This window comes from Myotis nattereri, assembly GCF_964212035.1.
Source record: "Myotis nattereri genome assembly, chromosome: 15".
NCBI classification, from domain to species: domain Eukaryota; kingdom Metazoa; phylum Chordata; class Mammalia; order Chiroptera; family Vespertilionidae; genus Myotis; species Myotis nattereri.
In genome coordinates, this window is record NC_138090.1 from 42309678 (window position 1) to 42335810 (window position 26133).

Genomic DNA, 26133 nt, shown 5'->3' on the forward strand with positions numbered 1-26133 from the left:
GACTTGCTAGGCCCACAACCCCAGGGGTCTACCCACCAGAGAAAGTACCAAAGCCTATGAAAACCTGCCGATGCAGGGCAGTCCCAAGGAAGACCACCAGCAAGGCTAAAAGGACATAACCTTTACTTGGGCCACAGAATAGAATAATCTCCTTCAGTTACTTCCTTGTAGCTTAACAGTAGAGCAGTAGAGTAGTGACCTTGGAATGGAGATAACAAACTAGCCCCAATCTTTGGAATAGAATGGATAGGATTAAAATCAACAGAGCTAGATAGAGATAAGATTTTTATCAAAGGTCAGATAAGAAACTATAAACATAAAACAAGGAACTATAGAAGGTCAAGAGAGGACCCAAAACATACCTTGATATAGAGGCATGCTTATAGAATCGAGTAGTATAAAACACAGCTGTAACAGGACAATAAAGAGAACCTGGCTATGCTGATCATCTGAAGGCTGTCTCCGTGTCCTTCATTCTTCGTCAACTCTGTCCTCACCTTTGGGAACCCCTGGACTGCTGGGGCTGGACTCCCGGACAGAGCCCAGCACCCGGGATCCTGGATTTGGGGACAGGCAAATTAATTTGTGGAGGACACCAGGGCCTGGGTGAGGAAGGACAGGCACAGGACACTAGAGACTCAAGGGGCCCCACCCAGGATATGTGCCCTACCCTTGGGTGCAGGCAATGACCCCAAAGAACAATCCTTGTTCATCTTTGTGAGGACACAGGATGGCCCCAATTCTGTGCTCCTGAGACACAGGGCCCATGTGCAGAGGAGCAAACGCTGGGAGGTGTCCATGGCCTGTCCCTGGGCCGTGTGAGGACAGCCGAGTGCTTTCCTGGCCGGGCTGCAGCCCCTCTCATCTCTGACTTTCCTTTAACCTGTCCCCCCATCTCCCACCCACACCCCTCGTTCTCCCAGGAAACAGAGACAGGCGCTGGGGTAGCTTAGATAGAAGTTTTCCTTGTGTGACCCCAGAGAGAAAGGACCCAGAGGTTCAGGTGAATTTCTGCTAAAAGAAGTTCCCATGGGTAGGAAAAGAGCAAAGGAGGGGAAGGTCCTCTATATTCAGATCACTCAGGTGGTTCAGGGTGGCGCACAGGCCCGGTCACTTTCTGGAAGATGGGAGCCTTTGTCCTGGTCCAACAGGACTCAGGGTGGCCTGTCAGGGTCTCCAGTGATCAGGAGGATCCCTGACCTCAGGCCCAGGTCCCAAATATCCTCAAGGCTCAGAGCTGGTTCTCTAAAATATTTTTTCCTCTGGTTCTATTTTACTCATCAGTTTATGTTGTTCATTATATTCCACAAAAGAGTGAGATCATGTGATATTTATCTTTCTCCAACTGGCTTATTTCACTTAGCCTGATGCTCTGAGCTGGTTCTCTGGCACAGGCCTCATCCGTTCCTGACCCCCACAGGGTCTGGTGTTTCAGGTCTTGGAGGAACTAAGAAGCTACTTCTGCTCTGGGGATGATCCGGCAGTATACCTCTGTGTTTGGCTTTAGTAATTCCTGTGAAAAAAAGATCAGATCTCTGAGCCATGCAGCCTCCTCCGAACAAGTGCTGTGTTTCTCAGGCGCCATCGGGGCTGACTGTGTTGGGGTGTCTGTCCCCGGGCACCTTCCTCCTCCCACCCTCTGTTGTCACTTTTCACTTCCTTTCCTGAGGCTGGAAGCACAGCCAGGGCTGGGATGGGGGCAGCTCCTGGGGCCCCTGGGACCTGCAGGACAGAATGTTCATAACCCAAACTCACCTCGTAGATGGGGCCTGTTGTCTTGGGGTCGGGTAGGGGGCCCTGTGCAGGGGGGAGACAGGGCATCAGAGGACAGGGAGGGAGGGTTTTCTCTGCAGGACTGACAGCTCTGCCTCTTGAGCAGCTGTCTTCACTCCTATAGACCAGCAACCAATTTCAGCCCAAATTGTACCCCCTCACCCTTGTTAGCCTGGGACCCTAACTGGTGTTCCTGGTGCCCATTCTACTCCATGCTGGACTCCAGGATTCTCTTCAGGACCAGCGAGGAACCCAGGGAAGACTCAGGATGGGGAAGGGCTGGTCCACCCCTGATTGGGCCCCCTCTAGGCCACTCAGGGCTCCCCTTGTGCTGGATGTTCTGGGGAAGGGGTCTGTGCTGTGTTGCGAGGTTGGATGGTGCCCCTGCCCTGAGCCTGGGCCGCTGAGGCCCTGGGTGAGGGAACAGGGAGGGGATGGACTTACCGGGAAGGCAGAGGTTCCAGAGGGACCCTGGCCTGGGAGCAGAGACAGGAGGAGTTAGCACCCAATGGGGAGGAAGCTTTGGTCTGTCCACCCTGGAGGAGGTGGTTCTTTAGCTCCCAAGAGCCAGGGGTGAAAGGTCATCACCCAGGGCAAGATCCTCTGGCCATTTCAGGGTCCAGTGAGAGAGAGGTGGTGACACATGACACTGTCTACAGGTCAGGTTGACTGGCGATTAGGGGTCCCCTGTGCAGAGTGGTGATGAGAATCCCCCTTGAAGCCCAGGGAAGGGTCAGAGGCTGAGGGACAAGGGCAGGAGTGGACACTGTGGGGCAGGCCCGGGGGCTCCAGGCTGAACAGACACTCACCAGGGGTGGCTGCTGGAGGTGGGTGCTCTCGGAGGCCATGCGGGTCACTGGCCCTGGGAAAGGTCAGACTTACTTGTGAGGGTGCAGGGGAGCCTTGGTGTCACAACAGGGGGCCAGGAGGGTCTCCTTTCCCAGCAGAGGGTGGAGGCCGCTTTCCACTCTTTAGGGGGGACGGGCCCAGGAGATGGGAACTGAGGCAAGGCCTTAAGGATTCACGGCTGACCTGGGCCCAAGGGAAGGACCCATAGGCAGATGGGGGTCTGGGAGGAGTTACCAGGGAAGGGACTGAGGACCCAGGACAGGAATCCACCACGAGGGTCTGACTTAGTGGAAAGTTCAAGGCTGCAGGACTTATAGCCAGCCTCATGTAGCATCAGGATGAGTGTGGTGCCTGCTGTGGCCAGAACCGCCCCTCAGGCCTACAGAGCTACACTGTGACAGTGGCCTTTCCTGTCTCCATCCACCTGAACTAGAGGCAAAAACCACACCACAGGCTCTGCTCTCCTCCAGTCTCACAGATCAGGATTGTAGTTACCAAATTGACCTTGTGGGGGTATTTGACCCAACCCTGTCTGTCCAGGCTCTTCCACCCTCAGCTGTGTGGCCTTGGCCAGGATGACTTTCAGACCCTGAGGCAGCCCATCCCCTCATCTGGGAGGGTGGACTTAGATAAAAAACAGGAGGTGCCTTACTGAGCACTTACTACCTACTGGCACCACTGCAGGTTTGTGGAGAAAACCAGGACAATCCTGAGAGAACAGTTGCTTAATTGTGCCTCATTTATAGGCGAGAAAGCTGTTGAGGAAACCACCCTGGTCAGCAGCTGGTGAGGGAGGAGCTGGATGGAGGGAGTTAGGGGCCTCCATGGGGCAGCTGGAGGCCACAGGGAGCCGGCCCAGAACCCTCTGAGCAAGGGGTCTTTGTCTTCCTGGCCTGGGCTCCACTGGGTGTTAGCCTGGGTCAGGGGACAGGATTAGGGTGAGGGTGAAGGAAATGCCATGGTACCTCCTAGTCCTCCTGAGGTACAGGAAATAGCCCAGGGAGGCCCCCAGAGCCACCACGACGAGGACCCCAATCACGCTGCCAACGATGGTGCCCACAGAGTAGCCCGTGTAGTTTTGTTCTGCTGAAAGGAGAAGGGAAAGGGGGAGGGGTGAAGGCCCAAGTCCACTCAGGGGAAACCAGGAGGGGCCTTGCAGGGGGAGGCCTGGTGAGGGAGGAAGGAACTGCCACCTGGTCTGTGAGGTTTGGGAGTGTCAGTCCTCCTGACAACCCACTTCTGGTGGTTGCATCATTCTCTTTTTGGCACATTTGAAACCTTCCATTTGCTCTAATTTTGCACGTACTGTCACACCCACCATTCCCATGTCCTGGTAATTCTTCTCTTAACTCCTCTTTCCCTCACATATTCTGTCTCTTACCCCTGTTTCTTCTTTTCCATCACTAATGACAGTCTTAGCAGGCACCTTACCTGCCAACTCAGTGTTGATGAGTAATAAGAATGTGCTGAGTGTTTTAAATGGTCCAGCAGGGTGGGAAACCCTCTATCTTCCTGTCATCTGATTCTTCCACCCCCATGAGGGACAGGGGTGTCACCCCCATTGAGCACACACAGAATCAGGGATGGGAGGTGCTTAATAAATGGCTAGAGGTCACAGAACTGGTGAGTGATAAACAACATTTTCAACACGTTCTGCTGGACTTTACAGCTACTGACATCAGCGTTTATAAAAATAACAATAATAATAGGTACATTGACTGAGTCCTGACTGATCATGACCCTGTCTGAGGGTTTTATTCTCATTAACCTCACAAGAAATGTCCTAACAATGGTGTTTAGGTTCAGCTGTTTTTTTTTTTTAATTTTATTTCTTTTTTTTTTTTAAAATTAAATCTTTATTGTTCAGATTATTACATTTGTTCCTCTTTTTTCCCCCCATAACTCCCCTCCTCCCAGTTCCCGCCCCACCCTCCGCCCTCACTCCCCACCCACTGTCCTCATCCATAGGTGCACGATTTTTGTCCAGTCTCTTCCCGAATCTCCCACACCCATTTCCCCCCCAAGAATAGTCAGTCCATTCCCTTTCTATGTCCCTGATTCTATTATAATCACCAGTTCATCGGATTATTTATTCACTTGATTCTTAGATTCACTTGTTGATAGATGCATATTTGTTGTTCATAATTTGTATCTTTACCTTTTTCTTCCTCTTCCTCTTCTTAAAGGATACCTTTCAGCATTTCATATAATCCTGGTTTGGTGGTGATGAACTCCTTTAGCTTTTCCTTATCTGTGAAGCTCTTTATCTGACCTTCAATTCTGAATGATAGCTTTGCTGGATAAAGTAATCTTGGTTGTAGGTTCTTGGTATTCATCACTTTGAATATTTCTTGCCACTCCCTTCTGGCCTGCAAAGTTTCTGTTGAGAAATCAGCTGACAGTCGTATGGGTATACCCTTGTAGGTAACTGAGTTTCTTTCTCTTCCTGTTTTTAAGATTCTCTCTTTGTCTTTTGCTCTTGGCATTTTAATTATGATGTGTCTTGGTGTGGTCCTCTTTGGATTCCTTTTGTTTGGGGTTCTCCGCGCTTCTTGGACCTGTAAGTCCATTTCTTTCACCAGGTGAGGGAAGTTTTCTGTCATTATTTCTTCAAATAGGTTTTCAATATCTTGCTCTCTCTCATCTTCTGGCACCCCTATAATTCTGATGTTGGTACGCCTGAAGCTGTCCCAGAGGCTCCTTACACTATCCTCGCATTTTTGGATTCTTTTTTCATTTTGCTTTTCCGGTTGGGTGTTTTTTGCTTCCTCGCATTTCAAACCATTGACTTGATTCTTGCGCTCCTCTGTTCTGCTGTCGGGAGTCTGTATAATATTCTTTATTTCAGTCAGTGTATGCTTAATTTCTAGTTGGTTCCCCAATATAACATCGAGGGTCTCATTAGTTTTCTTGTAGATCTCATTAAGTTTATCGGCGGCTTCTAAACAGTTCTTGAGAGACCTTAAAAGTGTGGTTCTGAACTCTAGATCTTCCATTGACAATTTTGTCCTGTTTCTTTGTCTCCGCATTTTGTTATGCTTCCTTGGTGCACCCCCTAGTGGTCTTTGTTCGTGGTCTTATAGTTAAATCTTGATTGTTGTAGCTAATTCCAGGGAGGGTTTGACCTCCAGGCCAAGTGGCTATGAGAATCAGCTGTGTCAGCAGTGAGAGAACTTCTGTCCTCTAGGGAGGTGCTAATCTGGCGTTTGCCTGAGGCTATCCGGCAAATGCCTCTGTGCAGGGCTTGGGTGGGGCGGGTCGCACAGGATCAACAGGGTGGGCCGGAGAGAGCAGTTATGGCGGCTCTCAGTCCTGTCCCCAGGGGCTCTGCCTCTCTGAGTCCCAGCACCCGCTGCAAAGCTCAGAGAGAAAGCTGCACTCGCTCTGACCGAAGCCAGGCAGTCCCGCTTCTCCCGTTTGAGTCTGGGTCCCTAAAGACTTGCCTGTATCTGGAGCTCAGAGTCTGCGACTCCCTCCCGTTTGAAAACGCCAACCGCGCGCTCTGCACCTCAGAATTTGACTTCAGCACTGCGCCTCCTCTGAGTGTCCGTATGCATTTCTCTTTCCTCCTAGTTGTAGGACTTCCACTCAGCCAGCGTTCCAGTGGTTCTGGGTGATGTCCCTTCCGTCTTTTAGTTTCACTTTTGAAGTGGTTGTTCAAAGCAGCAAACTCCGGCGTTAACCTATGCCGCCATCTTGGTTCCTCCTTTTCGGTTCAGCTGTTTTATTCCAGTTTAGAGATGAGGAAACTGAGGCTCAGGTAGGTGAGAGCCTTCCCCGTGGTCAGACAGCTTAGACTCATAGAACCGAGACAATGCTGATTAGTCTAATTCTGGGGTTCGTACCCATGTGCTCTATAGGCTCTGAAGGAGGCTCCCACCTCCTCAAGGCTCCATCTCATCCCCCTGCCTGTGAAATATACAAAGGCAAGTGGGAGAGGTTGAACGTCACTTATGTTGCACATCCAGCCTGAGGGACTCACTTATGCTGGATCTGATGAGTTTGAAGACCTCACACTGATAACCCCCAGCGTCCTCCCTCCTGACCGGGTCTATGGTGAGGATGCTGTTGTCCCAGGACAGCTTCATCCTGTCCTTGTGAGGTAGAATCTGGTTCTTGAAGAGCCACCGGATGGAGATCTCCATGTCATTGGTGAGGCAGGTCAGGACCACGGCGTCCTTATGCTCTGTGACTGTGGCATTGCTGGCTCGGATGGAGGGCTTTCCCACTGGCTCAGTGGAGAAACAAAGGAGGTGACTGACTGAGAGTGGGCTCCTTCCCCAGAGATGTCAGCCACTCACAGTCCACAGTGATCCCTATAAAGGTCACCAGAGGAGGACTCTGACCTCTGCAGGGTGAGGACCTTTGTTCAGGTGACAGTCTGTAAGGAGAGGGTTATATCTCCCCTCATACCTCCAGATCACCTCAGGGTGACCCCTGACCTGTCTCCCTGGAAATCTGAGGTATTAGCACTGGGAGCTGTAGACAGTGTGTCCAGCATCTTCATCACCAGGTGGCATTTTCCACCCATTGACTTTTGTGTGACTCTTTCCATAGTTGCCTGTGACTTTCTAAATAATCACAACCCCTCTCTGGTATGGTGGCTATACATAGATATGGGAAGGCACTTCCCTTTTGTTAAATAATTTATTAGAGAATATAGCCAAGCCAGTCTTCATGACTTTAGGACCTGGAGAAGTTTCAATCTAAAGGATTTCTCAGTGTGAATAGGACTTTCACTTCCTGGCCTGTGGATTGAATATCAGGGAGAAGGAAATCCCTAGAGAGAAGTAGTCAGGTTGAACAACAGCTGGTACTCTTAGCTTTCTCTGTAAACTACACACTTTGTGGCACTGCTCCTATTGTCCCATGAATCTACCTACTTGTGAAGTAAGCACCACCGTTTACTGCTCTCTGTACGAATGTCACATATGCTTGTGTCACACAGTGTTGTTCAGCTGGTGACTTCGGAGTCAGGACACAGCTCAGAGGGGTCTCCCCTGTGGCTCACTCTTTCCCCATTTCCATGCAACCTGGTCTGAGGGAGGCCATGGTGTCGATGGGTGACATGATTTCGCGAGTCGGAGGACAGGCCACCCATTCACTTTCACCACGGACCCCTGTCCCACCACAGGGGGCACAGAGCAGGTAGTCACCAGGTGAGCCTGGAGCAGTGCAGGGAGCAGGGGGTCTGTCCTGCTCTCCCCTCTTCAGAGGTGGTTTCCTCCTTTAGTTTGGGGAAAAGAGGTGCGCTTGTTCAAAGCCTTGTATGTTCCTTGTAGCACATGGAGCAGGTAATAAACAAGAGGTGACAGAAGGAAAGTGTTAGTGACAGAAGAAGCAACTTTGCCTTGAGGGCCTTTGTTTTCCACTCAGGGAAGCTCCCTCCCTCCACCACTTGACTCATTCTGGGGCTGAGAGAACCCCCTCCTCACGTTCCTAGGCTGGACCACAGCTCTGCCATGAGAAGTCAGAAAAGCAAGGGGAGGAGAGTCTATAGAGATGTAGTAGGAGGGCTCAGGGGAAGACTGTGATTTGCTTGTGTCCATGGCCACAGGATGGGAGACAACACCCTCTAGTCTCTGTTCTGAAAACCAGACAGACCTGCACCCCACAGCCTGGTGCTGATGGTCCAGGAGGCACTTACCAGAGACTGTGATAGTCTTGACCTTGGTCCTATTGAGGCCAGTGACAGAGTTATGGGTGAGGCAGGTATAGGATCCAGTGTCATGTGCAGTGATGTTGGGGATAAAGAGCTTCTGAGTGGGTTGCTGGGGCTGCCCATTGACAACCCAAGAATACTGTGCAGGTGGGTTAGAAGTTGAGAGACAGAAGAGACTGAGGTTTGCCCCTGGCAGATAATAGGAGTCCGAGGGTGAAATGAGGGGGGCATCCGGACTATCTGGAGCAGAGAGAACAAAGCCACACATGATGTAATCAGAGGGAAGGGGAAGGTCCTGGTCTGTGTAAGGGCCACACTCTCCCTCTGAAATGGGTCACAGCCTGGTTTTAAAAAGTCCCACCCACAGCCCCCTGTGTTCACTGATCCTGAGTCTGAAACATTAACCTGTTTGTTCCATGGAAGCTTGTTAACCCTGAGCCTTTCCAAACAGGACTATCCCATCCCCTCCCAGTCTTGGCTTAAGGCCGAGCCTGCCCAGATGTGCCTGGGACAGGAAGTCATGGCCATCCTGGATGTTCAGTGTGGGGGTCTGTGTACGTGGACCTGAGAAGGACGGATGTAGCCTGGCCTCTGGCAGTGTGGATTCGGGTGGGGATCCTGGCCCGGTAGGAACAAAAGTTACTCACAGAAAACATTCAGGGTGAATGGGTCACTGCGGCCAGCGCTCACGGGGTTCCAGATTTCACACTCATAGGGTCCCATGTCATTCCTTGTGACAGGGAGTAAAGTGAGAGTCCTGTTGTCCTTGGACAGCTGCAGCCTGGCACTGGCCTGGAGCTTCTGACTGCTGACCAACCACATGTAGGTGATGCCCTGAATCTGAGGTTCACACGTTAACATGACAGGGTCCTTGTGCTCCTCGGGGTTGGAGATGTTGCTTGTGACGCTGGGTTTGGGTAACTCCACTGTGCAGAAAACATAGAGAACTTTGCCCATTGAGTCCTCCAAAGTCTTCTTCAATCAGAATTGGTGCCTCTCAGCTAACTTGAGTTCTTAAAGAAACAAGGCAGGTCTGTGCATCATAAGACAAACAAATGCATGAGGAACTGAGCGCTCAGAGATTGATTGCAAGGTGCCTGCTCTATGTCTGGGAGAAAAAGCACAGACTTTATCAGGTGTCAGACAACTATCTGGGTTTGGTCACAGAGAGACGCAGGACTGGGAGTCAGAGACCACCCGGTACCTGCCTTGGTTCCTCACTGACCAGCTGACTGCCTGCCTGATGTTGGTGTCTCACTTGGAACGTGCAGGAGCTGAGTCCCTTCCAGCAACACAGACCTACATTGCTGGGTCGAGATGTGTTTCCACTGAAGTCTCACATTTCAGGGTTAACCTAGAGATGAGTTATGATGGGCCACCCCACAGTCCTTAAACCCTGAGAGGACTGGGTAGTGTGGTCCTGAACTGGATGTCTGAGCAGAAACAGTACACGGGAGACCAGAAGCAAGTCTGGTGGTGAGTTTAGTACCCAGGCTGCAGGGCCACGAGATGTGGCCGTCTGCCCAGGAGTTCACTGGTGACTGACATGAGACAGTGACCCCAGAAAGGGCAGAGCAGAGTCCAGGAATGATTTAGAAAAGAGTGAGGGTGTGGGAGCTGGCTGGTGGTGGCAGCAGAGCCAGGCTCTCTGCTCTTGGTGTGTAATGTCCTTTCTGCCACTGCAGAGGGCAGGGATCCTTCCTCAACATGCAGACAATAGCAGGTACAGAAGGGGGGCTTGTGGAGGTGGGGGAGCATGAACTTGCTGAAAATACGACCCTTATGGACCATTTGTGTTTGGCAGTTATGAGAAAGATTTTGAGCTAAACTGTGAAAGAATATGTGAAAATCACTCATGCCCCAAAGATCTAATGCAGTGATGGCGAACCTATGACACGCGGGTGACACGCGAGCTCATCTTTTTGGTTGATTTTTCTTTGTTATATGGCATTTAAATATATAAAATAAATATCAAAAATATAAATCTTTGTTTTACTATGGTTTCAAATATAAAAAAATCTCTATATGTGACACGGCACCAGAGTTAAGTTAGGGTTTTTCAAAATGCTGACACGCCGAGCTCAAAAGGTTCACCATCACTGATGCCAGTTTTTGGAGGAATTTCTGTCTAGAGAGCACGAAGGTCATAGACCAAGTTTTGCCATCTGATCAGGTCACACTGTGACCAAAGGGAGATGTCATAGTGGGTTTGAAATGAGGGACTCCCTGGGATAGAGAGAAGGTGAGTTCTGCTAAGAGAACAGAAGTGACCAGGGAGCGAGTCCAGGTGTCTCTGCTGTATACAGGGAGGGATGACACCAGTTTGGGAGAGAAGACATGTGCCATGTTAGTAAAGTTAGGAAGAAGGTCTCTCCCTGTTTCTATGGACAGTCAGGCAGGTGGGGAGGAGCCCCCACACGGGCCTGTGGCATGTGCGCTTCCTTTTCCTTCTAACTCAGGAAACAACTAGAGTTTAGTCAAATTCATTCATATTGGGCAGCTTCTGAGAGAAAGGAGAGTGGCTGGTGGATCTCACAGTCTGAGAGGATCCCACCCTGTGGTCAAGTTGTCTTCATAAGGACACACGTGTGTGAAACAGGCAGTGAACCAGTCAGATGGTGCAGGGTCACCAGGTCCACCTTGGAAAGGTCTCGGGAGCCACTGGGAGGAATGGGAGCCTCACACCAGGACAAGGGTGTGAGTCACGAGTCAGGGGTGAAGTGAGCCCCTGAGCTTTGGGGACTGAGACCTGTCCTTCTGCCTTTGACTCCTTGGTTGAGTCATCTAGAGAGAGGTCAATGGTTTACATGTCCCTGTCATGTGGCCTATTCCTCTTGTTGGCCTCTGGGGGGTAAGGAGCCCTGGATTGGGGCCCAGCAGATGCTCTTTCTCCTGGTGACCTGGGAAACTGGCTCAGGATGAAGCCGGGGCTGCTGCTCCCACTGATTTCTGTGTCCTCTCCTATTGCCTGAGAGGGTGGGCCTGGACAGAGATGTTAGCAGGACAATCTGCACAGTGAGGGAAGCAGAGCAGAGCAGAGCAGGGCAGTGTGTCTGGAGTGATGAAGGAGGCAGATAGGGCACAGAAGGAGCAGAGAGGGGCAGAATGTCCTTGGTGAGCAGCTGAGGTTATGAGTGACTTCAAAGACCCCAGGGACCAACAGCCCACAGCTGCCCCAGGGCAGGAGCAGTGCAGCCTGGAAAACCTTCCCACAGTGGAACAGCGCTACAGCCACCAAGGGACTTGGCTCCTGAGGGGGCTTCAGGGACAGATGGTCAGAGGGATGGACATAGTTCTCAGCACCTGTAGGGACAGAGAACAGGTGTGGCTAAAACCTTTTAGGACTCTGCATCCAGGTTCCAGTCTCTCTAGTGATTATGCATCATTCATTCATTCATTCATTCATTCATTCATCATTCACCATCATTCCTTCCCTCCTTCATGAAAGAGCAAGCGAGTGCTGGTCCCTGAGCTGGTAGCAGGTGTAGGGAGTAGAGTGAGAAGGCAAAGTCCTTTCCTTCACAGTTAGTGGGAGTGACACCAACACATCAGGAAAAAAATAAGTGGTTTCAAGTCCAGTGCAGGGAGGTGTGGATCCGTAACCTGCGGGGAAGGCCTGGGCATTCCCTGCAGTGACTCTGAATGTTATTGTAGGTAATTTGATTCTAGAGTAAAATTAATTCTCCATTTGCTTAATCACCAGACCAGAAAATCTACCTTGAGCTGGGGACTGCTAAGAACAAGCACTGAACCAATGGCTGGTCTCAGGGTCCACAGACACCTAAGACCCTCGTGGTGGAGGAGAGGATGGGGCTGTGGCTGTGCAAGGACCTTGCTGTGTCTGTGGAGCCTGATTCAGTGGCTGTATCACACTGTGCCTCCGTTTCCCCTGAATAAAAACAGAACAAATGGTAAATGCACTCTGGATTACCATGTTGTCTGTGAATTGACATTAAAACATCCCTGAGAACCAAGATGGCAGCATAGGTTAACGCCGGAGTTTGCTGCTTTGAACAACTACTTCAAAAGTGAAACTAAAAGACGGAACGGACATCACCCAGAACCACTGGAACGCTGGCTGAGTGGAAGTCCTACAACTAGGAGGAAAGAGAAATGCATACGGACACTCAGAGGAGGCGCAGTGCTGAAGTCAAATTCTGAGGTGCGGAGCGCGCGCGGAGCGGGCTGGCGGCGGAGGGCACGGTTGGCGTTTTCAATCGGGAGGGAGTCGCAGACTCTGAGCTCCAGATACAGGCGAGTCTTTAGGGACCCAGACTCAAACGGGAGAAGCGGGACTGCCTGGCTTCGGTCAGAGCGAGTGCAGCTTTCTCTCCGAGCTTTGCAGCGGGTGCTGGGACTCAGAGAGGCAGAGCCCCTGGGGACAGGACTGAGAGCCGCCATAACTGCTCTCTCCGGCCCACCCTGTTGATCCTGTGCGACCCGCCCCACCCAAGCCCTGCACAGAGGCATTTGCCGGATAGCCTCAGGCAAAGGCTAGATTAGCACCTCCCTAGAGGACAGAAGTTCTCTCACTGCTGACACAGCTGATTCTCATAGCCACTTGGCCTGGAGGTCAAACCCTCCCTGGAATTAGCTACAACAATCAAGATTTAACTATAAGACCACGAACAAAGACCACTAGGGGGTGCACCAAGGAAGCATAACAAAATGCGGAGACAAAGAAACAGGACAAAATTGTCAATGGAAGATCTAGAGTTCAGAACCACACTTTTAAGGTCTCTCAAGAACTGTTTAGAAGCCGCCGATAAACTTAATGAGATCTACAAGAAAACTAATGAGACCCTCGATGTTATATTGGGGAACCAACTAGAAATTAAGCATACACTGACTGAAATAAAGAATATTATACAGACTCCTGACAGCAGAACAGAGGAGCCCAAGAATCAAGTCAATGATTTGAAATGCGAGGAAGCAAAAAACACCCAACCGGAAAAGCAAAATGAAAAGAGAACCCAAAAATGCGAGGATAGTGTAAGGAGCCTCTGGGACAGCTTCAAGCGTACCAACATCAGAATTATAGGGGTGCCAGAAGATGAGAGAGAGCAAGATATTGAAAACCTATTTGAAGAAATAATGACAGAAAACTTCCCTCACCTGGTGAAAGAAATGGACTTACAGGTCCAAGAAGCGCGGAGAACCCCAAACAAAAGGAATCCAAAGAGGACCACACCAAGACACATCATAATTAAAATGCCAAGAGCAAAAGATAAAGAGAGAATCTTAAAAACAGCAAGAGAAAGAAACTCAGTTACCTACAAGGGAATACCCATCCGACTGTCAGCTGATTTCTCAACAGAAACTTTGCAGGCCAGAAGGGAGTGGCAAGAAATATTCAAAGTGATGAATACCAAGAACCTACAACCAAGATTACTTTATCCAGCAAAGCTATCGTTCAGAATTGAAGGTCAGATAAAGAGCTTCGAGAAGGGGAAGATGGCGGCGATATAGGCAGACGCGTCCCAGGTCGTGTCCCGGAGCAAATGGAGTCAGCAGCTGAAACTAGTAACACCCACACCGAATTGGCGAACTTGCTCAGCTGGTGAGACGGTTTGCAGCCGTGAAGAGCAGAACTCCCCAGGAAAGGTAAAAAAACCAGGGATTTGGGCAGGAAAGTTTGCCAGACCTCTGAGCCCAGAGAGTCGGAGGGAGACCGCGCGGCAGCCGCGTCCCTTGGGACAGGCACAGCCCCTGACGGGGGAACGGAGAACCGCGGGATTCCTGGCGCCGCCGGGGGAATTGAGAGCTCAGTGCTGTGATCACAGAGGACTGAGCCTAAAGGGGGCAGCCTGAAGAGCTGACCAGACCATGCAGTCCCGGTAAGAGAAGAAGCTTACAGAAACCGAGCCTTCCCCGTTTCCACGGCCGGCATTTGTTTGATTGTTTTCACTGAATCCTGTTCATGGGACATTTCGGATACAGACACTCACCTGTGCTGAAGAGAGGGAGAGTGTGCGGAGGAGTGGAATCTGGGGAGAGACTGAAGAGAGAGGGGGGGCCGGGAGAGGTGGCAGCGAATTGAGTGCTGAGACACCCCCGAGCCCAGGTCTGGGGCAGACATTCTCTCCGGAGAGTGAGACTCCTCCCCCCAGCCCCCAGGCAAGGAGCACAGCCACACCCAGATTCCACCCTGTAGGAGATCAAGGATTAAAATAATCTGATCAATCCCTGGGAGTTAACAGGGTCTGGCCTATAGAGGGATTTTCAATCGCAGCAACAACACAGCGCCGGTAACTAACTATTACGCAGCCAGCTCTGGGCAGTGAACTTCCACTGGACAGAGAGGCCCTATAGCCTCAGAGGCCAACCCCAGAACACTGCCACCCAGAGGCTGACCCACAAACTGACTCTTTGCTAAACACAAAATAAGGCAGTCTGGGAAAGAAATGCGGCCTGCTTTAAAATAAGGACTGTGGTTTACAACACAGAGGAACAGTGTATCGCAGGGAAACTCAACACTCTCCTGAATACCTGGCAGGTCTAAGGCGAGCCACACTGAAGAATAGAAGAACCGAGGGACCTTCACTACTGCAAGTCTTTTTTTTTTTTTTTTTTTTTTTTTTTTTTTTTCTTTTCTTTTTTCACCTTTTAACTAAGAAACCAATTTTTTTCTTCTTCTTTTTTCTTTTCTTTCTTTTTTTTTCTTCTTTTCCATCACCTCATTTTACCCTTTTAACTACTACCTTCTTATTTTTAACCAGTATTATTACTGCTACCATTTTACCATTTTTTAAAGTGTCATTTTATTTTCTCTTTATTTTATTTTGGGATTAGTGTTCTCCATTCTATTTTCATCGTTATATTATTGGTTGTTTCTAGTTTGCATTCATCTCCAGGGAGCTGTTGCTGGAATCTGTTGGGATTAATGGCGGTTCTATAGGAGTATTCTCCTCATATTATAAGTCTCTTCCCCTCTTCCACTTCATTCTCTCTTTTCGCTCTTTTATTTTCTTTTTTTTCTTTTTTCTCCTTTTTTTATCTTTCTTTTTTCTTGTCTTTTCTTTTCTTGCTTTTTTCCCCCCTCCTTTTTCCCAATTTCATTTTTGCACTCTTTTTTTTTTTTGGTCCCTACTTTTCTTTTCTTTTTTCTCTTTTATCTTTTTCCCTTCCATCCTCCTTATCCCCTAATCCTCTTAATTCGGGTGGTCACCTTTATTTGGGGTTATTAATATCGTGAATATATTTGTGTATACTGCCGGGTACGTGGTGCCTTGTTGTGTTGTATTTTGTGCCTTTAAATCAACGCAGCAGATCGAAGCTACAGCAACCTCCAGAGCACCACACCCTCTGCTGAGGAACAGCAGCTGTATGTGAAGCCTCGCCCCACCAGCCAGAAGAGCCACCTCAGCTGTGAACAGCACACACCAGAGGAGCTGCTGCCAACTGAAGAGCAGCTGCTACCGCAACCGCCCGAAGAGCAACCACAGACCAAGGAGTCACTGCCACCAAGGGAGCAACCACTGAACGACTCAACGTCTAGATATGTCAGTGAGATCAAACATGGGTAGACAAAGAAACCCCCAAAGGAAAGAGAAGGAGGGCTCTCCAGAAAAGCAGCTAAGTAATACAGAGGCATGCAACATGACAGACAAAGAATTCAGAATAAGGGTCCTAGAGTGCATAAACCGGATGGAGGAAAAAATCGACATCCTCTGCAAGAAGCAAGAAGAAACAGATGAAAAAATTGATAACATATGGAAGAAGCTAGAAGAAACAGATGAAAAAATCAACAACTTAAGTAAGACCCAAGAAGAAATGAAGAGTGATATAGCTGCAATGAAAAACTCCATTGAAAGTATCAACAGTAGACTAGGAGAAGCGGAGGACCGAATTAGTGAATTAGAAGACAAGGAAGCAAAACACACCCAAAATGTACTGCAATTGGAGAAAAAAATTAAAAGACAGGAGGAGAGCCTAAGGGAGCTTTGGGACAACATGAAACGAAACAACATACGAATAATAGGGGTACCAGAACAACAGAAGGATGAACAAGGATTAGAAAACCTATTCGAAGAAATAATATCAGAAAACTTCCCTGAGGTGGGGAAGAAAAAAGTCACACAAGCCCAGAGAGTCCCAAACAAGGTGAACCCGAAAAGACCCACACCAAGACACATCATAATTACCATGGCAAATGTTCAGGACAAAGAGAGAATCTTACAGGCTGCAAGAGAGAGACGGAAAGTTACATACAAGGGATCTCCCATTAGATTGTCAAATGATTTCTCAACAGAAACACATCAGGCCAGAAAAGAATGGACAGAAATTTACAAAGTGATGCAAAGCAAAGGACTGAATCCAAGAATACTCTATCCAGCAAGGCTATCATTCAAACTTGAAGGGGAAATAAGAAGCTTCACAGACAAAAAAAGGCTAAGGGAGTTTATCACCACCAAGCCAGCAATGCAAGGAATGCTAAAGGGACTGGTATAAAAATAATAAAAAGCTCAGAAAGAAAACAGCCACACACACAAAAACAGAAATGGCTACAAACAAGTACCTTTCAATAATAACTTTAAACGTAAACGGACTAAATGCTCCAAACAAAAGACATCGAGTGGCTGAATGGATAAAAAAACATGACCCATACATCTGCTGTCTACAAGAAACCCACCTCATTAGAAGGGACTCACACAGACTGAAAGTGAAAGGATGGAAAAATATCTTTCAGGCAAATGGAAAGGAAAAGAAAGCTGGGGTAGCAATACTTATATCGGACAAAATAGACCTCAAAGTGAAGGCCATAACAAGAGATAAGGAAGGCCATTTCATAATACTAAAGGGATCAATACAACAAGAAGATATAACTCTGGTAAACATATATGCACCCAATGCAGGAGCACCCAAATTCATAAAAAAACTCCTGGAAGATATCAAAGGAGAGATCGACAACAATACAATCATAGTAGGGGACTTTAATACACCACTGACAGCACTGGATAAGCCCTCTAGACAAACAATCAGCAAAGATACAGCAATCCTAAATGACTCACTAGATCAGATGGACTTAATAGACATCTTCAGAACACTCCACCCCAAAGCCAGGGAATATACATTCTACTCAAATGCTCATAAGACATATTCAAAAATAGACCATATATTGGGTCACAAGCAAAGTATCCCCAAATTCAAGAAGATTGAAATCATAAAAAGCATCTTCACAGACCACGATGGCATAATATTAGAAATAAACTATAATAAAAACAACCAAAAATACTCAAACACCTGGAAGCTGAATAGCATGCTACTAAATATTGATTGGGTTACCAATGAGATCAAAGAAGAAATTAAAAACATCCTGGAAACTAATGACAATGAAAACACAACAATCCAAAACCTATGGGACACAATGAAAGCAGTCTTGAGAGGGAAGTTTATAGCTCTACAGGCCTATCTCAAAAAACAAGAAAACATGGTAGTAAATCATCTAACTCTACAACTCAAAGAATTAGAAAGAGAGCAACAAGAAAACCCCAGAGTGAGCAGAAGGAAGGAAATAATAAAGATTAGAGCAGAAATAAATGACATAGAGACCAAAAAAACAATACAGAAAATCAATGAAACCAAGAGCTGGTTCTTTGAAAGGATAAACAAGATTGACAAACCTCTAGCCAGACTCACCAAGAAGCAAAGAGAGAGGACCCAAATAAACAAAATCAGAAACGATAGAGGCGAAATAACAACAGACCCCACAGAAATACAAATGATCATTAAAAACTACTATGGACAGCTCTACTCCAACAAACTAGACAACCTGGAGGAAATGGACAAATTCCTAGAAAAATACAACATTCCAAAACTCAATCAGGAAGAATCTAAAAATCTCAACAGGCCAATAACTATGGAAGAAATTGAAGCAGTCATCAAAAAGCTTCCATCAAACAAAAGCCCAGGACCAGACGGCTTCACAGGGGAGTTTTACCAAACATTCAAGGAAGAACTAAAACCTATCCTCCTCAGACTACTACAAAAAATTCAAGAGGAAGGAACACTTCCAAGCTCATTCTATGAAGCCAGCATCACCCTAATACCAAAACCAGGTAAAGACAACACAATGAAAGAGAACTACAGGCCAATATCCCTCATGAACATAGATGCCAAAATCCTCAACAAAATCTTAGCAAATCGGATCCAGCAGTACATCAGAAAGATCATACACCATGACCAAGTAGGATTTATCCCAGGGATGCAAGGATGGTACAATATCCGCAAATCAATAAACGTGATACATCACATAAACAAACTGAAAGAAAAAAACCACATGGTCATATCAATTGATGCAGAAAAAGCATTTGACAAAATTCAACACCCATTTTTGATAAAAACTCTCAGCAAGGTGGGAGTAGAAGGATCATACCTCAACATAATAAAAGCCATATATGACAGGCCCACAGCCAACATCATACTCAATGGGCAAAAACTAACACCATTTCCCCTAAGAACAGGAACAAGACAGGGATGCCCCCTCTCACCACTCCTGTTCAACATAGTACTGGAAGTGTTAGCCATTGCAATTCGGCAAGAAGAAGAAATAAAAGGCATCCAATTTGGAAAAGAGGAAGTAAAACTGTCCTTATTTGCAGACGACATGATATTATACATACAAAACCCCAGAGACTCCATCCAAAAGCTACTAGACTTAATACATGAATTTGGCAATGTAGCAGGATACAAAATTAACCCCAAGAAATCTGAGGCATTTCTATACACCAGTAGTGAACTTTCAGAAAGAGAGATTATAAAAGCAATCCCGTTTACCATTGCACCAAAAAAATTAAGCTACCTAGGAATCAACTTAACTAAAGAGGTAAAAGACCTCTACTCAGAAAACTACAGGACGTTGAAAAAAGATATAGAGGAAGACATAAACAGATGGAAGAACATACCGTGTTCCTGGATTGGTAGAATCAACATCATTAAAATGTCCATACTACCCAAAGCAATCTATAAATTCAACGCACTTCCCATTAAAATACCAACGGCATACTTCAGAGATCTAGAACGAACTCTCCAAAAATTCATCTGGAATAAAAAAAGACCCCGAATAGCTGCAGCAATCCTGAAAAAGAACAAAGTAGGTGGGATCTCAATACCAGATATCAAGTTGTATTACAAAGCCACTGTTCTCAAAACTGCCTGGTACTGGCACAAGAATAGGCATATAGATCAATGGAATAGAATAGAGAGCCCAGAAATCGGCCCGAACCAATATGCTCAATTAATATTTGACAAAGGAGGCAAGAACATACAATGGAGCCAAGATAGTCTCTTCAATAAATGGTGTTGGGAAAATTGGACAGATATATGCAAGAAAATGAAACTAGACCACCAACTTACACCATACACAAAGATAAACTCAAAATGGATAAAGGACTTAAATGTACGACAGGAAACCATAAAAATTCTAGAAGAATCCAAAGGCAACAAAATCTCAGACATATGCCGAAGCAATTTCTTCACTGACACAGCTCCTAGGGCACTTGAAACTAAAGAGAAAATAAACAAATGGGACTTCATCAAAATAAAAAGCTTCTGCACAGCAAAAGAAACCATCAACAAAACAACGAGAGAACCCACTGTGTGGGAAAACATATTTGCCAATGTCATATCTGATAAGGGCCTAATCTCCAAAATTTATAGGGAACTCATACAACTCAACAAAAGGAAGATAAACAATCCAATCAAAAAGTGGGCAAAGGACCTAAATAGACACCTTTCAAAAGAGGACATTCAGAAAGCCAAGAGACATATGAAAACATGCTCAAAGTCACTAATCATCCGAGAGATGCAAATCAAAACAACAATGAGGTATCATCTCACACCTGTCAGACTGGCTATCATCAACAAATCAACAAACGACAAGTGCTGGAGAGGATGTGGAGAAAAAGGTTCACTTGTGCACTGCTGGTGGGAATGCAGACTGGTGCAGCCACTATGGAAGACAGTATGGAGTTTCCTTAAAAAACTGAAAATGGAACTCCCATTTGACCCTGTGATCCCACTTCTAGGATTATATCCCAAGAAACCAGAAACACGAATCAGAAAGGATATATGCACCCCTATGTTCATAGCAGCACAATTCACCATAGCTAAGATCTGGAAACAGCCTAAGTGCCCATCAGTAGATGAATGGATTAGAAAACTGTGGTACATCTACACGATGGAATACTATGCTGCTGTAAAAAGAAAGGAACTCTTACCATTTGCAACGTCATGGATGGAACTGGAGAGCATTATGCTAAGTGAAATAAGCCAGTCAATGAAGGAAAAATACCACATGATCTCACTCATTCATGGATAATAGAGACCATTATAAACTTTTGAACAATAATAGATACAGAGGCAGAGCTGCCTCAAACAGATTGTCAAACTGCAGCGGGAAGGCCGGGGAGGGTTGGGGGGCAGGAGGTAGGGGGGTAAGAGATCAACTAAAGGACTTGTATGCATGCATATAAGCATAACCAATGGACATAAGACACTGGGGGATAGGGGAGGCTAGGGGACTGTCTAGGGCGGGGTGATAAAATGGACACATATGTAATACCCTTTGTAATACTTAAAGCAATTAAAAAAAAAAAAAAAAAAAAAAAAAAAAAAGATAAAGAGCTTCACAGATAAGGAAAAGCTAAAGGAGTTCATCACCACCAAACCAGGATTATATGAAATGCTGAAAGGTATCCTTTAAGAAGAGGAAGAGGAAGAAAAAGGTAAAGATACAAATTATGAACAACAAATATGCATCTATCAACAAGTGAATCTAAGAATCAAGTGAATAAATAATCCGATGAACAGAATGAACTGGTGATTATAATAGAATCAGGGACATAGAAAGGGAATGGACTGACTATTCTTGGGGGAGAATGGGGTGTGGGAGATGCGGGAAGAGACTGGACAAAAATCGTGCACCTATGGATGAGGACAGTGGGTGGGGAGTGAGGGCGGAGGGTGGGGCGGGAACTGGGAGAAGGGGAGTTATGGGGGGAAAAAAGAGGAACAAATGTAATAATCTGAACAATAAAGATTTAATTAAAAAAAAATCCCTGAATACTTGACCTCAAGCCCAGTATAGAGGACACACTTGCCGGGAGCCGGTCCATCCTTGCTGTTTCAAGGGACCTGGCATATATGGCATACTGTTCTTAATATGTTTGCTCACCTTCTTGGCACTATGTGTTTTAACCAAGGTCACCTCTCTGAGAAAGGTTGTTTCCCAGGTAGGGATTTTCCCCTGAAGTTAGGGAGGGAATAAAACCCCTTAACTAAGTGCCAGGCGGGTAATTAATCACTTTATCTACGAACAATCATGCTTAAGCTACATAATCTTTACTCCCTGGAATGGAGATAAGAAATGCCCTAACCTTTGGAATAGAGATTGATAGGATTGGAATCAATTGGTATAAATACAGATGTAACAAGACAACAGGACACAGAACCTAGACACAGAACCTAGACACAGAACCTAGACACAGAACCTACACAGAACCTAGAGACAGAAGAACTTTGATGGAGAGAACATGGCAAAAGATCCTGGACAGAAACTGGCCACAGAACCTAGAGACAGAACCTAGCGAGAGAACATGGCAAAAGATCCTGGACAGAAACTGGCCACAAAACCTGAAGACAGAACCTAGCGAGAGAATCTGGCTGAAGAACCTAGAGACAGAACCTGGCTACAGAACCTGGATAGAACATGGCAAGAGAACCTGACTAGAACCTAGTGACTGAACCTGGCTGGAGAACCTGGACAGAACCTGGCTGGAGAACCTAGCGAGGGAACATGGCTACAGAACCTGGCTGGAGAACCTGGAGAACCTGGTTGGAGAACCTAGCAAGAGAACATGGACACAGAACCTGGCTGGAGATAATAACCAGAACTTCGCTGGAGATCCTGACCAGAACTTGGCTAGAGATCCTGGCTAGGCTGCTGATCAAGTGAACGCTGTCTCCGTGTCATTCCTTCTTCGCCGACTCCGTCCACACCTTTGGGGACCCCTGGACCTGCTGGGGTTGGACCCCAGCACACTCTGACTTAAATGACCACTACCATTATTTGCCTCCATGAGAGAGAATTCCTGGGCTGACCCCTGGTGGATGAGGAGCTGTCAGGAGCATCTTCTCTCCTCTGTTCCTTCCTGGAGACCTGACCTCCCTCCAGAGTCTCCTAAGTCCCTCAGAAGAGTCAGCTAATGATACAAGGTATTATTGTGTCTATCTGTGCTCTCCTGACATGGCCTTAGGTGAAGGACTAGGCTCTGCCCCTGTCCTGATGTGGCTCTTGGGGCTGAGCCCTGGCTGGTGAGCAGTAGTAGAGCCACTGCTCCCACCCAGCCCTTCCAGAAGGTCAAACCCAACCTGACACAGGCTCCCCAGGTTCCCCGGACTCAGGAGCCCTGGGACAGGGGTTTTGGGACGGGTTCCCAGGCTGAGCCTCTCAGTGAGGATTCCAGGGTCCCCTCAGGCCAGGGTGTGACCAAGCTCTGCAGGGTTTTCTCAGTGTCATGGTCATGGGGATGGGGCCCGAGGCTGGACTGAGACTCTGCTGAGTCTCCTTCTGCTGAGTCACTCCCACCAGCCTTCTTTCAGTGGAGAATGTCTGCAGGGCTGGAATCTGGGAAGGGAACTCTAATCTTATGGCGTTTGTTTCCACTGTGTGTGTCCTGCACTAAATGTCCAAACCCAACCTGGAACATGACGCAGAGGGGAATGGAGGCAGAGTGAGTCCAGGACTGTCAGTCCTGTGTGTGAAGTAGAGTTCAGAGTTCAGAGAGCAATCACTCACGGTATACACCGAGCCGTCCAGTTAATTGCATGCTCTGAAAATCTTTGTCTGTGGTGTGCAGGGTGTAGTATCCTGTGTCCTTCAGGGTGATGTTCTGGAACAGGAGGGATTCATTGGGGTATATTGTCTCTCTATCACTGTATGCAGGCCCGAGGAAAATATTTTGAGTGTCTATTTTATATGAAACAATTTGACGGCTGTTGTCCATTATTTCCCCTTTGTACCAGGTATAGCGTCTAATATTTCCAGGCAGGTTGTGGACACAGAGAAGCACATCCTTCCCTTCGGCAGCATTGGGCGGCACTGATTCAATAGTGAGCTGGGCAGTGGTGGGCAGGCTCCAGAAGGTGTAGAGTGTGGCTAGGAGGGAAGAGAGAAATTGATCAAGATTTGGAGCTATGTATTGGGAAGGAAAGGTGAGGTCCTGGGTCCAGAGCAGGCCTCTTTATCTCTCAGCCTTGGTCAGAGTGTGTGTGTGTGTGTGTGTGTGTGTGTGTGTGTGTGTGTGTGTCTCCTGTGGTCAAGGTCAGCAGCGTGGACACCAAAACTTTAGCACCTCTGCCCTTATTTCCTCTGTTGTGAATACTGTTACCCAGGTGTCTGCCCTCAGACCCCTGCTGACACTCAGGGGTGTCCTTGGGAGACCCCTTCCCTGATCACCTCCTCTAAAGGCCTGTGTCTTCACTTTCTGGCCTGTCCCTGGGCTGTTCCCTGCATGGCATTGTGGGGCCCTGACAGCACATCTACACCTTCCCTTGTCTGCTTCCTCCACTTAGAACATGATCTTCATGGGGTAGGGGCTTGTCTGATCTTGTTGCACCCCAGTGCCTGCAACAGGCTGTAAGTACCTGTGGGTGAATGAGTGAGTGCTGCAGGGTCCTGCACCTCCTGGGATGTATCTGCCCATTTCTGAGCTTGGTGGTAAGGACAATGTTTAGTGCCACTGGTTAAATTTCCTATCTCCTCACATAAATTGTTATTATCAAAAATTTTCAGCATTCAACTCTCAGTGATGAGTAAGTTGGGAAATGAGCAGCCATTGAGGTTTTCCTGCCCCTCATGGTTTCCACATTATTTTCCTGCTGCCCAGTCCCCTCCCCCTACTCTGCTCCCCTGTCTTCTCCCCTGAAGTCCACACAGAAGCCTGCCCCCTCCCCCTTGTTTTCTCTGAGAGCCTGTGCTCCCTAGGAGTCCTCATCTAGCCTGTGCCTCTCCTCCTCCCATCCATCACCAGGTAGTTGTCCCCTCTCACAAGCCAGCAGGAGCCCCTGCCTGGGGACAAGTCCTCTGTGGGCAGGGGCTGAGAGGAAATGCATGATGTCTGCTGCCTGCTCTTTCCCTCCCTCTGTGGGAAGAGCTTCGATTCCAGAAATGCTCCGAAGCAACACTATCTTGATGGGTGGGATGTGCTGTTCCTCCTCCCTGTGCACTGAGCCTCCTCCTGGGCCAAGATCACTTCCCTGGTCACATGGGCCAGGGGCGGGGTGTGTACCCAGGTTCCTTCCTGCCCTCCCCTTATTCCTGCCTCCCCTTTTCTTTCCTCTACGTTTGCATTCCCTGTTACTGCTGAGGATTCTGCCTTCATCCACAGTGACTCCTCTCCATGTAACACACACACACACACACACACACACACACACACACACACCTTGCTTGCGCAATAGGCAGTTAGGCCTGAGCAGAGTAGGACAATAGGCCAGTAGGGAAGGTCACCAGAATTGAAAGCCCCGGGTACCTAGCAATATGCAAAAGTGGACTGGGGCCTTGCCCCCTGGGTAACCTTTCCTCCCTAAGCATATCCTGGTTTTGCAGTTAGACCCTCTGACCTTTCATATCACTGTGGTTCAGACCCTCCCCCAACCTTTGCTCCCCTGGCATGTTCTTAGTCATGTGGGTTAGACACCCTTAGAGAGGGAAGAAACCAGAGGACCTAAGAATAGCCCTTCAGCATTAAGCGCCCAGGACAATGAGGTTCTGACTGGCATCAAATACATCTAGGCTTCAGTTGTATTTCAGCTCTAGGCCCTGAAAACCCGCAAAATCGGATGAGTCAGGACATAGCTGACATCAGGATCTACTGCACTGACTAATGACATTCGACCTGAAAGGACACACCTGGAAAGCTGATGAATATTTTATTGGGCTCCTCCTCTGAGACCTCCAGATAACTGCCCTCAAGAAGAAGTATCCAGTGTGGCTCTTTCTCTCTGGAATACATCGTGGCTGTCCCCACTTCTTCTTTCCTGAAAGCACTTATATTTGTTCTTTGTCCTAAGCTCCATGGGTCCTTCTTTTGCCACTGTAACTAGTTTCCTGAGCCCATTTCTTCCACGGCTCACTTCTTCTACCTCTGTGACTTTATAAATAAGCTCTCTCTTATAATTTGAGCTCTTGACTCTGAATTATTCTCTTAGCTGAACTCAAGTACCGAGGTTGCTGAAGTGAGATCCCATCTAACTCTGCAGGTTAACACCTCGTGCCTTTCCACTGCTCACTGTTGGACAAGCAGAAGCTTGGGGTGTATGTATCCAGGGCGTCTCCCACAGCTCTGTGTGGAGTGCACAGTAGCCTTCCCACCGCCTTCTCTCATCCCCATTTGGCTCTTATCTTCAAAGCAGAAGCCTGGGGTGACATCAGGAATTCTGGTCACAGGGATACCACCCCATTGTGTATGGTATCATCAATGGAACTTTCTAAAGATTTCAATGCCCAGGGGACATCTTAGAAATGCTGCTTCGCCAGCTGCTCAGGTAAGGTGGATGCCCAGCCAAATGAGACCCCATGATGTGGGGACTGACTCCCCTCCCCATTTCCTGTGCATAGTGAGGATCCCTAGGTTCTGCTAAAAATGCAGATTCTGATTCATGTGGATGAAAGGGGCCACATGTTAACCTGACAAGCTCATGGAAGGCCTGCATGTCGGTCTTGCAAACTCAGAGACCTACAGTAATCACAAAAGATGGTCTGAAATTAAACTTTAACTAAAAGCAGTTATGGTGGGTAGTTACATCCTAGGTTGGTATCTTCACTGACAAGGTCTACCATTACTTTA

General features: G+C 47.6%; 1 protein-coding gene across 1 annotated transcript; it reads right to left on the reverse strand.

The window, feature by feature from the left end:
- Positions 1–471: 471 nt before the first annotated feature.
- Positions 472–25299, reverse strand: LOC308530598 (cell adhesion molecule CEACAM8-like; the record flags this gene model as incomplete). Its single annotated transcript, XM_081107308.1, has 9 exons — positions 472–557; positions 1756–1797; positions 2218–2249; positions 3588–3708; positions 6605–6850; positions 8270–8524; positions 8932–9210; positions 23082–23441; positions 25197–25299. 9 exons carry the CDS (start codon positions 25297–25299, stop codon positions 472–474), a joined length of 1524 nt encoding a protein of 507 aa, XP_080963434.1.
- Between the last annotated feature and the right edge of the window lie 834 nt (positions 25300–26133).